Raw genomic sequence first — 14,518 nt, 5'->3', positions numbered from 1 at the left:
TTGTTCTTTACAACGTTAAGTTTTTTTGGTCCAAGTTATCATATAGAGACATCTGCTTTTCATGCTGCTCTAACACAGTTGCAATCAGCAGAGGCTCTGAAGCTGGAGCACCCTTGATATACAAGAGAGGGAACTGCTGGTAGAGTGTTCTCCATTGGGCACCTAAATTCCACATAATGCTTCTTGTTAGCACGGTCTGCCACTGCCTAGATTTGTGAATTTTCTGGACATGCTGCAAAGGTCATCATTTGCTCAGGAATTTGGAGGAAGAACTGGATGATGTTGGACAGGGTTGTTTGTTGTTTCAGTGTAATGGTGTTACAGGCCAGAGCAAATTATGATTATACTGGTGATTTGGCAGTAGATTCACACCATTTAGTGTAAGTACTGGTTATTATGTTTTAAATACTGGAAAAAGTGCCCAGAACTTAGGGCTGGTGTTTTCAGCACATATATTTTAGGAGTAAAAATAAATGTGTCAAATATAAATAAAATATGACCAAGTCTATAAATTCAGGACAGTAAAATGGCAGTTATGTGCAAAATAATTTGTATATGGAAAACTGGCACCCGTCTCAATGAGCACTTGCACTGCAATGCCCAAGTTGTATGATAATAAGGTGATAAGTAACAGTCAGCATGGATTTGTCAAGAACAAATCATGTCAAACCAACCTAATAGCTTTCTTTGGCAGGGTAACAAGCCTTGTGGATGGGGGGAAGCGGTAAATGTGGTATATCTTGACTTTAGTAAGGCTTATGATTCTGTCTCGCATGATCTTCTCATAAACAAACTAGGGAAATACAAACTAGATGGAGCTACTGTAAGGTGGGTGGATAACTGGTTGGAAAACTGTTTCCAAAGAGTAGTTATCAGTGGTTCACAGTCAAACTGGAAGGGCATAATAAGTGGGGTCCTGCAGGGATCAGTTCTGGGTCCGGTTCTGTTCAATATCTTCATCAATGATTTTGATAATGGAATACAGAGTACGCTTATAAAGTTTACACATGATACCAAGTTCAGAGGGGTTGCAAGTACTTTGGAGGATAGGATTGAAATTCAAAGTGATCTGGACAAAATAGAGAAATGGTCTGAAGTAAATAGGATGAAATTCAATAAGGACAAATGCAAAGTACTCTACTTAGGAAGAAACAATCAGTTGCACACATACAAAAGTGGAAATGACTGCCTAGGAAGGAGTACCGCAGAAAAGGATCTGGAGGTCATAGGGGATAGCAAACTAAATATGAGTGAATAGTGTAACACTGTTGCAAAAAAAAAGCAAACATAATTCTGGGACGTATTAGCAGGAGTGTTGTAAGTAAGACACAAGGAGTAATTCTTCCTGCTCTACTCTGCATTGATTAGGCCTCAACTGGAGTATTTTGTCCAGTTCTGGGCACCACATTTCAGGAAAGATGTGGATAAACTGGATAAAGTCCTGTGAAGAGCAACAAAAATGATTAAAGGTCTAGAAAGCATGACCTATGAGGGAAGATTGAAAAAACTGGGTCTGTTTAGTCTGGAAAAGAGAAGAATGAGAGGGGACATGATAACAGTTTTCAAGTACATGAAAGGTTGTTACAAGGAGGAGGGAGAAAACTTGTTCTTCTTGACCTCTGAAGATAGGACAAGAAGCAATGGGCTTAAATTGCAACAAGGATGGTTTACGTTGGACATTAGGAAAAACTTCCTAACTGGCAGGGTGTTTAAGCACTGGAATAAATTGTCTAGGGAGGTTATGGAATCTCCATCATGGGAGACTTTTAAGAGCAGCTTAGACAAACACCTGTCAGGGATGGCCTAGATAATATTTAGTCCTGCCATGAGTGCAGGGGACTGGACTAGATGACCTCTCAAGGTCCCTTCCAGTCCTATGATTCTATGACCTCACTGAAATATTTTACAACCGCTCTCTTATACTCTCTTGTTTCAAGCTCAGCATGTCTCTGGGTTGTAGGGAAAGTGGCGTGCCCCAAAAAAACACCTTGGTGCCAGTGGATATGTCATCTTATCTAGCCAACCCAACCTTTCATGAAACTTTCGGGTTATTCTGCTATTTTTCCACACAACAGGAAACCACAAAGAACTACTACATGAAAGCAGCTTTAAGGCTAAGAACCAAATTCTGCCAAGAAAACAAGGGCAGACCCTGCATCCACACTGAGCCCCATTGACTTCAATGAGATTCCACATGGGTGTTCAAGGCGACCTGGACAATTCTTTTTGCAGTATCAGGGCATAAGACATGCCTATTTCGATTATACTAGGATATCTCCCCCATCACAAACAAAAGTTATTTTTTAAAGGAAACAGTGGACAGATGGATAAACATTATTTGGGCCACAAAAAATATTTCCTTTTATTACTTGTATTCACAGTGAATCCATTTGTTCTTGGTTGGTTCTTCAATGACCTATGTATTTTATCTCAGAAATTCTGCCTATCAATCAGTCCATATATTTACAACCTGTATCTTCATGGATTCCAAGACTTGCCTCACTTAGTGGAATTGTCATTGCTAGCCACATACAAATGCCAGCTGATTCATGAAAACTATGCACTGGGAAAGAAGAGCACTTTTATTGTTGCTGCTTTTGATAAATTGCCAATAGATGACCATTTTCATGAGAAAACCAAAGGCCAAGATTTTCAAAAGGGGCTGCCTACATATAGGCTCTTGAAAAATGGTACCTAAACAAATGGCCTGATTTTCAAAAGTGCTGAGTGCTTGCCAGTGGGAGCTGGTAGGTGTTTTGTACTTTTGAAAAGTAGATCTCTTACATAGAAGCTTAACTTTTGGCTCTCATTTTTGAAACTCTTGGCTGGAAACTTCCCAAACACATTTTAAAAAAAATTTTTTTAAGTGATGTGAAATGATTTTATCTAATCTGCACAACAGTTCTCAATGAATTGAAATGGAACTTTTCATCTGATTATATACTGTCAGATTTTTTTCCTCGACTGTATCTTGTCACTTAAACTTTTCTGCATTACTAACCTGATGAAAAAGCTCATTTTATCCATCCATCACATTTCATCATGATAACATCTCAGCGCTGATCTCACATGAGCTTACAGGGAGAGTATAGAGAAATTTTCTTTTTTTTTGGAGCAGTGGAAGTTAGAGAAGGCAAGGCCAACATTTTGGTTTTGGGCCCATGTAGTTCTCACTGAAGTCAGTTAGAAATGGATGTGCACATCCAAGGGATGGATTTAGTCCTGGTACAAACTAATCAAAATAAGCATATATTTATGTCCAACCCTGATCATATTTAACGTGGTTGGCACTTACAGTTAAAAAATCTGGAAAAACACAACCTATGATGAATATAAATCGAAAATGTCAAAAGAAAGTCCTGATTTCCTTCCATTTAATTCACTGTTTTAAATATCTTTTAGGTGCAAATAAAAAGTACATTTGAGCCTTTTCCGAGAAACTGTGCTAATAAAATACATGCCACCACTTGGCAAAGGAGTTCCCTTCAATAGATTGAATAATGATGTTGTAGATTTCCTCATCTCCATGGAAAATGTGCACCAAAGTAACTCAAACCTCATTCACAATCTCCAGAGGTAGAGTTTGATGTTCACAGATTCCTAATTCTTGCTCTCTTTGCCCAGAATGAATATAAAAGGCTATGTCTACACTTGCAGAGTTTTTGCGCTGTCAGTTTCACCAGTGATAATGAACGGGTGAAAGAAAAGCACTGGTACTCACTTACTTCCACAGGCATCAGAGCGCTTACATTTGCAGCACTTCCATCGCCGATGAGAGCAGCTCACTGAGGGCAGCTATCCCACAATGCAGCTCTCTCCATTTTGATGATAGGTCTTGTGGGAAGGGGTGATCACGGAGCATCCTGGGTCCCTGCACAGCCTCCTTGCCCCAAACACTGATTAGCTCCAGGAGCTCAGCATTGATTCCAGCAGGGGATTGTTTGCTCCGTGGAGCAGGCATTGTCACCTGGCCAGATGGTAAGTGAGCACTTGCCAAGAAAACAGGAAGGGGAGTTTCAAAGTTCCTGGGGCTTGACGGGGGAGGGGTGGATGTCTGTTTACCTGGCATCAGAGCAGCAGAACTGCTGGCCAGAGTGGTCACCTAGGCACTGTGGAATATCCTCCAGAGGCTAAAAGCTCTGTAAACAGGAAGAACATGTCTTCACTTGCACATCACCACAAAAGCATCACTGGTAAGAGCTGTACACATCTCGTGGAGGTGGTTTTCTTTTTGTGGTGAAACTTCTGAGTTTCACCACAAAAAGTTATTGGCAAGTGTAGACACTCCCATGGTTTTTGCGCAAAAAAGGGAATTTTTCTGCTTTAAATGGCAAGGGTAGACATGCCCTAAGTGAAGGAGAAATCTTGGTGATGTAGTAATATATACTATAGTTATTTCATTTCGGCAGTACTGGCTAAGAATGTGTCAGGATTTCCATTTCCATTATCACCACCTATTTCAGAAGGTTAACTTAAAGGAACTATGGGCATAATCTTCAGCTGCTGGCTGAGCTGCTCTTGACACACTAATCAAATGGGCAGTGAAACAAAATCAACTTTACATCGCCTTTATATCCTTGACACCGTGAGGCCAACTGAAGACTGGTTTGCCCTCTGGCAATAGTGAAATAGTCTTTAATCCAGTCAGAGAACACTGGTGCAGTACAGTACTCCAGCCTCCTTCCCAAGACAATTCTAATGCCAGAGGAGTCCTCAGCTGACTTGGTAAATTAGTGCCTTTAAAGTAACAGCTAAGAAGTACTCTAGAAGGACAATATTACTATGTTGCTCAGAGCAGAGCACAGCAAAGACAATACTAGATCTCAATCAGAGAAAGGCCTCCGCTATCCCCCGAAATTAGGGTCACGCTTTATAGGCAGACTCCTCTCTAATCTAAGAAACTGAAGTAAAGAGGACATATTTCTGAGTTTCTTCTTGTTCTAACCTTACTTATGGTGATGTAATGTCAGTTTTCATGATTATAAGTTGGATTGATAGGGCGAACACTTTATTCAAACCAATGGAATTTGAAGATGCATTTGATCAAGTTGTAACTGGAACATTTATTTAGCAGTCCAATAATTAATAGTAACAAATGGTCCATTGAAGGGGGCAGAAATTATGGCAAATAATCTAAAAAGTAGGATACTGTGAGCAAACAGGAAACTCACGCAGAGTCACTGCATGCACAGAATAATTAACACATGGAATAAATGGCCATGGAAAGCTTTTGAATCTATGAGTACAAATGAGTTCAGGAGACACATAGATTGTTCCCAAAGGAAAGGATTGAGAGAAGTTGTAAAAAAAGCAGGAAAGTGGGATAAAGATCAATAAAAAAAAAAGAAAAAAAGGCCTGTTCAGCAGATGGTCTTATACTGTGCTGGGAATGTCTCTTCTTCTTAAACGTACAGTTAAAGCAAAAACTTAACACCCGTCTTTGCCCAGCAACATGAGTTGCAAATAGAGCATCAGCTCTGTCTTTTAATTTCCTGGATTTTGTCCGTTTGTGTCACACCAAACTTGCCTTTGCAATGTGCCAGTTTACAACTCCCTTAGTATTTGCCAGTGCAAAGATATGCTGATCCCACAGATAAAGCTAGATTATACTTGACCCTATCAGAGTGCTTAGGGAAAGAGGGATCAACAAAGTGAATGGAGTACAAGGACTACGTAAATCTGATGCAGCCAAAGGTGCTAGATTCCCAAGAATAGGTGAAGAGAAGGAAGTGATGTAGAGTAGCAGACTTCCTCTCCCTACACTCCAAGAGACATGAAGCCTCCAGGCACAATTAAGCACATTTGTTCCAGCACTAAAGCAAGCACATGAGAGAAAAGTTTGATTTTTCTTTTCTTTTTCTCTGTACTCTCACCTGCAGCACACAATAGTTCTGCAAGAAATGGATCATTCACAAAACACTGAGAAATCTTGGAAAGGCCTTTAAACCTCTATCTATTTACATCAAGTGGCAATTAATCAGATCAGCTTTGTTTCAGCCTTTTTACTAAATACACCATATCTATGTGATAAGCAGCAGTGATCATAGTCCATATGTATGTGACCTGAGGACCAGATGTTTCCTGGTTATAGAAGGGAAAAATACGCATGACCGATCTGTTTATATAGTGTGTATCAATGGGTGTTAAACTGGCTGTAAATCACCTGTCTCTTCCAAAGAAGAGATTGAATACTTTGGCTTGGATGATACTGAATCAAATCCTACAGCAGACAGATGGTTGAGTTAGTTTAGATGAAAGTGGGGAGAAAATGCTTTCTTTCTCCACCTACTTGTTTTTTCCTTATTGCTTTGATGCTATAAAAAAGTATCAATAGTACTCCAAAATCTTAGTGATAGAGCATTGGGTCCAGACCTTCTAAACCCACTTCAAGTCAAGAAGGAGGTGTGCGGCAGTGGTTTTAAGATGTCATTACATCCCTTCCAACTGTATTATTGCCATGCATCAGAACAGTCTCAAAGCATGATTTAGAGCAGCCCCAGGGTAATCTTCCAGATAGGGATCACTGGAGTGCAGAGGAGCTCCTTCTATGGCCTGGTCTACACTACACAGGCCAATGTAAGGCAGCTTACGTCAAGCTAATTATGTCAGTGTACACACTACAGCCTTGTCCCACCAATGTAAGTGCCCCACTATACCGACATAATATCTCCATAATATCTGTATTACTTACATCGGCTATTGGCTGTCTTGTCAATTTCATGGCTCCGCCCAGCTCCTGGCTCCCCAGCCAGGCAGCTGCTGGGTCTCCACTCCAAGCTGGACTTCCTCCTAGGCTCCTGGATTAGGCTGCCCTCGGGGCTTCCCGCTCCCCACACGGAGCTCTGCCCCCTGGGGTCCCAGCTCCCTACTCCCTTCTGGAAGCCCAACTGCACGGAGGATCCCAGCTCCAGGCGGGGAGCCTGGCTGCCTCCTCCCCCACCCCACCCCAACTCACCCCAGATCTCGGCTCCCCACCAGGAGCACGGCAGCTGACCGGACTCCAGGAATGGATCTCCCTGCCAGAGGTGAGAAGCCCCAGGTGGCTTTCTCCCACTCCCAGCTGGGAGAGGGGAGGCAACAAGCCCTGGAGGCAACTGGGCTCCTAGCAGGGAGCCTGATTTCTCAGCTCCCCACACTGCCCCTCTTCAGTCGGTAGAAGCGCTCTGGTGAGGATATACACCGCCAACAGAAGGAGGGTGATGTGGACATCAGCCACTGCAGTAGTTACATAGGTCGATTTAAGACTGCAGGGTAGACATGCCCTATGTCTCCTTCACCCCAAGAATGCCCTCTCCATGGGAGGCCGGGAAGAGGGGAGATATTGGAACCATTATGCTCACCCTGTACAACCTGAGAATTCCCCATGCTGAGGGACTCATCAGGCAGCTGAATACATCAACTTTACAGCCTTTTTGTACCAGAAAATAAGCACAAAGCAGTTCCACCAGGGATCAGAATCTGGGCCGTATATGATAAGTGTCTCAGAGTGTAATCTCTCTGAAACAATGTCTGTGCGGATTTGTACAGCATATTTTCAGCACTACCACAAGAAGAAGAAGAAGAAAAGGTAGCAGTCCCAAGCAAGGAAGTTTGCTGGGGTAAACATCTAGCTACTGCATTGATTCTGGAATTTGACCTATTTTTTTTTCATTTCCAATGGGTATTCGATAAACCACCAATAGACTTTTAAATTAACTTTTTCTTTTTAAGACATCTTACCAGTGTGCTACCATCAGTCCAGCGGAAGTCATGCTCAAACATCTTATCATTGAGGCCAATCCACTGGTAGTCATGCCCGACACCTAACAGGAAAAGAACCACAAAGATATTTTTATTAACTTTCCCATAAAAGGGAGAAAATTCATCAAAGAATATAAAGAATTTTCACAGAATGAATCAGACTTCCTGTTCTTAAATAGCTTTCACTAAGCATGCAAACAAATATTTACAGGCTCTTCTTTAGCCTTTTTTATTTGAATTCAGGAAATCTACAAAAATGTAGTCTCTTATCTAATTGTTTCAAACTATTGCCGTCTTCCCTTTATCCTGCACATCCCAAAAGATCAGACTAGATTTCTACCTAACTGTGCAGTTTAAATGTCAGGCAAAGACAATTACATGGGAAAAAAACTGCCTCACCAGTTTACTATAATTAAATAAGTATTTTCTCTTCCTTAGTAATGTCAAAAGTTTTTCCGTGACATTTACAGGAGAGATGTGCAAAGCTCTGTGGCAGAAAGTCAGAGACCTGCAGACTTGTCAGGAGTCCCTGCCAACTGCGTTAAGAGGGTATGTCTACACAGTATAAAAACCTCCTGGCTGGCCCAGATCAGCTGACTTGGGCTCTGGTGCTTGGGCTCTGGAGGTGAAAAATCTTTGTGTAGATGTTTGGACCTGGACTGGAGCCCGAGCTCTGGGACCCTTACAGGGTGGAGTGTCTCAGAGCTCGGGCTCTAGCCTGAACCCGAACCCAGAGATTTTTAGTTACACAGCCCGAGCCCTGCCAGTCCAAGTCAGCTGACCCGGGCCAGCCATGGCCATGCCATGCGTCTTTTATTCCTGTGTAGACATACCATGAGAGACTCAAAGAGTTTTCTTACAACATGATATTCTGGGACTGAACACCTGACCCAAACATTAGTACAATTAATGAGGACTATTAGAAAATAACCATCTCCAAATATTTTAATCAATAGCATTACTCAGTTTGTGCAGGCAGCACCTAATGCTGTGAAGGGTATCACAGGCTGAATCTATCTTGTAACCTAACATGAAGTGACTGATACTTTGTGCCTGCGAAACAGTATTTAAGATGGCTTGGAGAACAAGATTGTCTAAACAATGAGCCTAGAATAAAGTCTCCAGAATAAAGGGCTGAACTTCTTTGTCTTTTATTGTCTTTTTCTCAGGACCTAAAACTTTAGGGGTTAAAAGCAGATTTTCTCTGAAGATCAGACATTTTTCCAACTGCAGGTAATGATTAATACAAAATTAACAGCAAAAGGAATGGTCGAGAATATGGAGTCTTCCTTTTAAAAATCAAATGATGATGCATATTTTAGAAGGGAAAGATGAAAACTATTTAGAGGTTTGGAGGGTGTTTTCTCCACATAATTTACTAGCTCTATATCCTCAACCCAGAGTTGCTCAGAGGAATCCTAATGGTACGTACGGTTCACAAATATTTGCTCTTCATGAGACAAGATGCTTGTCAGGTGGGCTCCCTGGAGACGACATTCTCTTTCAGCTGTATCCCATGTGCGGCGATGGGCAAAGTATTTGTAGCATTGTCCTTGGAACTTGTGCCAACCGTAATCACAAGTCTCTGTATCTGTGACAAGTAAACAAAAACCAACCCTTAAAATACTCAAGAAAGGCACACACTTGAGTTTTATGCAAGTGGACAGAGGATTCTGCTATTTAAAGGCTCAGGAAGACACACAACCTAAGCCCCACAGATGAAAAAAAAATCACTGATCCTGTAATTCTTATTCAAGTCTTAGATACTTTTATTTACAAAATTTCACCACTAGCCATAAGGAAAATTATGCTTTGCTTGTTAATACCCATCAAAAATCTCCAGATTATCACATTATGCTGGATCTTGAATATCCCAAAAGGGCATTATTATCCCGTAACTGTGAAAGAATTAAACGTAGGCGCTCTGCTTGGACATACGACTGCAGTGGTTCTATACTTTTTGTTTTATGTTTTTTGTTTACTTCATCAAATAATTCTTTGAGTTACTCTGTTCCATTACTATGAAGGACTGATGATTGAAAATGGCCATGGAGAAAAGTAACTGTCATTGTTCGGCTAGCAGATGCAAAGCTGAAGTGCTATCTCAGCGAAGATTAAGGTTGGCCAAAAAAAGGGAGTAGATTTAAGTAAACGTAAGGTATCAATTTCTAAAGACAGCTGTAAAGCTGGAATATAAAGTAATGAACTGCACATTGTCTGTGCTTGGATGAGGAGTGGTATTGATAAGAATACACTGTAGATAGAAGCTCACAACAGCCAATATTTCCATTCAGCTAAAGAGAAATAAACGTGAGCTTTGGAATTGTAGCAGTTTCTAGGGTTGATGTCAATTACAGTGTCAAGCTAAGGCAGCCACAGACAGAACAGATGGTGTAAAACTTCCATATTTATTTTGGTTCTGTGCTTTCACTGTACAAAGTGATCACAAGGAAAAATAGTTTTATAGTAAGAAGGGTATAGAAAGAGTGAACCAGCTCCTCAGGTTTGATGCAGGACCCAATGGGAGGAAATGGCTTTGAGGAGGAGTGCAGGAAAGGTGGTCCCATCATGATTTAGTGAAATCTAAAGACTGCTCTGAGTTATGCTGGTTGGAATAGTACCACTTCACCCACTGAGGATCACCAGAGCGTAGCATGCTCTCACCCCACCCCTTTCCAAACACATGAACATGTCCCTGGCTCAACCCCAGCCCAGTCCCCATGGTCCCTCTGCCAGAAAGCAGAGAGCCAGCTTTCCACCACCTAAGGATTCTCCCACAAAGCTCTGCATCACTCCCAATGCAATGATGTAGTAGTTGTGTATAAATTACATTTATCTGAGGAGCTTGGTGGGGAGGGGGATTGAGATTTTTGCTTAAAAGTCAATGGCATGATGTGGCCCAAGGGACTCCAGTTGCACGTGAGGGAATGATAGCCAGATATTTATACCACATGTGCCAATTCCTTAACTAGGACATTCCTTAGCTTTTAACTGGAGGTCATGTGTCAAAGCAATTGCCATACTGCAGTAAAACTGGTTAGAATATGCATACATTTTTATATTGGACAAGTCAAGCTATAAAGAACTGCTCATACTTTAAAGAATCTCAGCTATGTAATCTACAATACTGAGGGGTTTTTCTAGCTCCAATGATGTAGGCACATGCAGCAGTTGGAACTTAATCTCCATGGTCTGGGGCAGTTTTTAAGTTTAGTCTGTCTGTGGTTGTCTAGAGCTTTTGTTTAACCACATAGCACTGACTAATTGTGCTGTATCCTTCATGGTGATGCTTCAAATGTTATTACTCATCTTGTTTAGGAGCCTCGTCTCACAGAAAGGAAGTCAAATAACAATAAGCAGATGTAACACACAGAGAGAGGGCTCGGGGATTACGCAGAATTGGGCCATCCCAATCCAGTGACTGTCCACCAGGGAAGCCAGCTAAACAGTGTGTGAGGGAGCAGTGGGGCTTCAACACAAGGCAGACTGAGTTCAAAATAGTAAGTAATATGAGGCCTTGACCTACCACCAATGCTAGAACCACATCAAAATTCTTCTCTTTAACCTAAGCAATTGTTATTAACCTTGAAGAAAAGAGGGACTGTCATTTGTTTATCAGCCTCAGAAGATCATCGGTGAATATCCTTCCCATAAAACTAAGGCTTTGCCTACAACGGGATTTCAGCCATCAGTGAGATTGTGCAAACGCAAACGCCTAACGGAGATACGGGCATTTCAAATCAGGATAGACTGCACGGTTGCTGCATTGCTGTAAATGGTGCCTATGCTGGAAGCCTGGACTGGTGCAGCTAAGGAGACACTGAAATCCCACTGTAGTTAAGGCCTTAGTGGCAGCATTTGATAAATTTAGGTTTTTCTTTGTTTGTATCACTATATAATTATATATATAAAATTATTCTTTCAGTAAGTAAGCAAGCTATAGGAAATGCAAACCAACCCAACCAAAAAGCAATGACATATGAAGAGCCTGATTCATCACTGCATTACATCAGGTTGAATCAGTTCCTTATTCTATTGCCAGTGTGCATACCTCCCATTGACATTGCTGTGACAGATACACACGTGCATTAGCAGGAGCGCTATATAACGGCTTATGCCTTTACTGCACATGGGATTCTAGCTGCAGCAATGGCAGTACGTTTCTGATATGATCTTTGCCCACTTGTGAACAATTGATGTGGGAGGACTTAGCCAGCCTACACTGCATGCATACGCTTTATTTCCTGGAAGGTAATCACAGCGTTCTGGAAGCGGATCGCAAAATGTGTTGGAAAGACTGAAACACTGCTTGCTATGTTTATGGTGTTTTAAAAGTTGTCTTGCTTGCCCAAGGTTTATTATAATTTAGAGGTTTGTTTTCAGAGCTGTGTGCCAGGAGGTACCAACATGCTTCTGCTTCCTCATAAGAGCAATTGTAGCTGTATAGCTCTCCAAACACTGCATTAAAAATATGCCCCTTCGGTGCAGTATATGGCCACGTAGAGCTTTTTCAACAGCAGCAATAGGCTGCGGCTAGTAGCTGCCGTGTCTTCAAACAAATTCCAGAAGAGGCTTAAGAAACCAAAGGCTGAAGCACAGATACTAGAATGTAAAGTGACTTGCTCAGCTGTGGATTCTCTGTGTCTCTGGATTCAGGTAATAAATGAAAATCAGAGTCCCATTAGCCCAGACATCTCAGAGTGAAACTGCTTCTCTAATAAATATTCAAGAATTCTCCACAGCTGTGAGATATAAGCTAGAAACTGCCTGTTTCCAAAGAGAATCCTTGCAATAAACCTTTGTCCACCGTCCGGATTTCCCAAGGTACTACAACTGGGAGAAAAAAAGTGAGTCAGCTGAGGAACCAGTATTCACAAACATTTGGACAGGGATCTCAGGTTTGAAAAGCAATGTTGTTGATAATGAAGAAAACATTGTTTTGCTTTGGGAACTTGGAAGGAAAAAGAAAAAGTCTTGTTGTATTACCCCAGTGAGGGATGTCTATTAACAAACGCATATGTGCCATTTTGGCAGTCCGTGAGCACAGCTGCATTCAGTAAACAGGCTAAGCTATGTGAGTGTCTGCAGAGATTCAGCAGTAGGGAAGCCAAACTTTGCTTTAAGTTTAAAGCAAAAATGCAGCACCTTGAGAGCAGGTGGACCACAGTCAGAATAGCAGAGAGGGAAGAGATGACACAAAAGGAAACTTTTGCCAGAGCACAAAAGTGCGGGAGGAGCAAATAGCAAATCTGTTTTTTAATGTTAGACATTCCAGTACCATAGTCTAGAAGATAATGGCCAAATTGTGGGCCTTCTATACCACATTATATGGTATCTTACTACCCAAATACTCCCACTGATATCAATGGAGTTATTTGTGGAGTAAGGTACTTCTCAACCTGAGTAAGGATAGCCCAATATTGAGAAATCATCATGAGCTATATTATGATGCACTTACTTACACTGAATATTAACTTATCCTATGACTAGTCCCACTAACTTGTGGAGAACTGTTCCTCATTGTGAGGAAGGTTATTACAGTGTAGCCCAATAAAACATAGCATTTGTACAGCAGCACTTTATATGTTACAAATGAAAGACCCCAGGTCATGAGCTCATTTGTCTAGACTTCTGTGGAGTTATTGCCAACTTACGTGGCAAGTGAGTGGGTTCAGATCCACTGCCCCAGTCTGCAGTCACACATTTCTTGGAAATTTTGCATTGAAAAGTGACAAACAAAAAACTATCTGCTCTGGTGACCAGATACTTTAAACAGATATAGTTGTATTTTGAAAAGTTGGGGAGACTGGGTAAAAAAACAAATTAAGTGACAGAAAGGGATATTTAGAAAAGAGAGCAGGTGTATTTAACTGCACCGGTAGTTTAGTCTGAATTGGAAACAATGTTGCCTCTCTGAATTATTCCTTGAGTTTATAGAAAGGATGGTATCTTTATTTTTTATGCCTGACAACTTTCTCTCGCAGTATTCAAGAAGAAGTTCTTGGCCCAGATGCTCTGATTAACTATGTTTCAATTTGGTGAAACAGAGGAAGGTGGCTGTCAAGGAGCCAGTTATAGTTCACTGGTTCCCAGGATGGATCTGTTCCACCCTAGGCCCCAGCATAGGTGAGAGTACGCAGGAGGCTGCTCATCCTTCACCAGCTGGCAAAGGTCCCTAAAGGACTATATTATCTGCTGAGCACAGCCAGAGTGTATGAGCTCTGGCCATACTATCTCCCTAACCCTGACATGCCCAAAATTGTGAGCGAGTGGGGCAGGAACACACTACACTAGCTGAGAGTTCCCTCACGCTGGGGGAATTATCAGCTGGCCATATCTGGCTGCTTTCTGATCTCTGACTCCCTTTGTCTCCTATCTGCAGGCATGATTTTCTGTGCACTCATCTCCCATTAACTACAGTGAGATTGTGGATGCTCAGCACTTCTGCCTAAAGGGCCCTTAATCTTTATTTTGAAAACATGAATAGGATGTATTGCAAACAAACATAATAAAATAAAATGCAAGTAATGAAACATAACGTTTGCATGCTCACTCACACCCTTTCTGAGGCATTGAGGTGACATGTTCTGTCATTCTGGCTGTGTTTTCAATCTAGCAAAGTCAGGGTTGATGCCGTGAAATAAAGACTCCTTGCCAGACAATTGTGTCTGAATTGCCAGCACAGTTTTATTTTGTCTGGTGAAATGGAAATTTGGCACTGATGCTTTTCCCAGGTCCCAAACCACTGCAGGACTTTAAGTGGAGGAAATTTAAATTC

General features: G+C 41.6%; 1 protein-coding gene across 1 annotated transcript in view; it reads right to left on the bottom strand.

The window, feature by feature from the left end:
- The window catches only part of LOC144264567 (versican core protein-like), a 122,950-nt gene that overhangs the window by 14,608 nt on the left and 93,824 nt on the right, over positions 1–14,518 (bottom strand). The window contains exons 8-9 of the mRNA XM_077816326.1: positions 9,173–9,331; positions 7,720–7,802 (exon numbers count right to left, since the gene is read on the bottom strand). Coding sequence (XP_077672452.1) covers positions 7,720–7,802; positions 9,173–9,331 — 242 coding nt within the window. The remainder of the gene's footprint in view (positions 1–7,719; positions 7,803–9,172; positions 9,332–14,518) is intronic.

Source organism: Eretmochelys imbricata, chromosome 5, assembly GCF_965152235.1.
Source record: "Eretmochelys imbricata isolate rEreImb1 chromosome 5, rEreImb1.hap1, whole genome shotgun sequence".
In the NCBI taxonomy this organism is placed as follows: domain Eukaryota; kingdom Metazoa; phylum Chordata; order Testudines; family Cheloniidae; genus Eretmochelys; species Eretmochelys imbricata.
The sequence above is the reverse complement of the archived record's forward strand: the minus strand, read 5'-3'. Positions and strand labels throughout refer to the sequence as shown.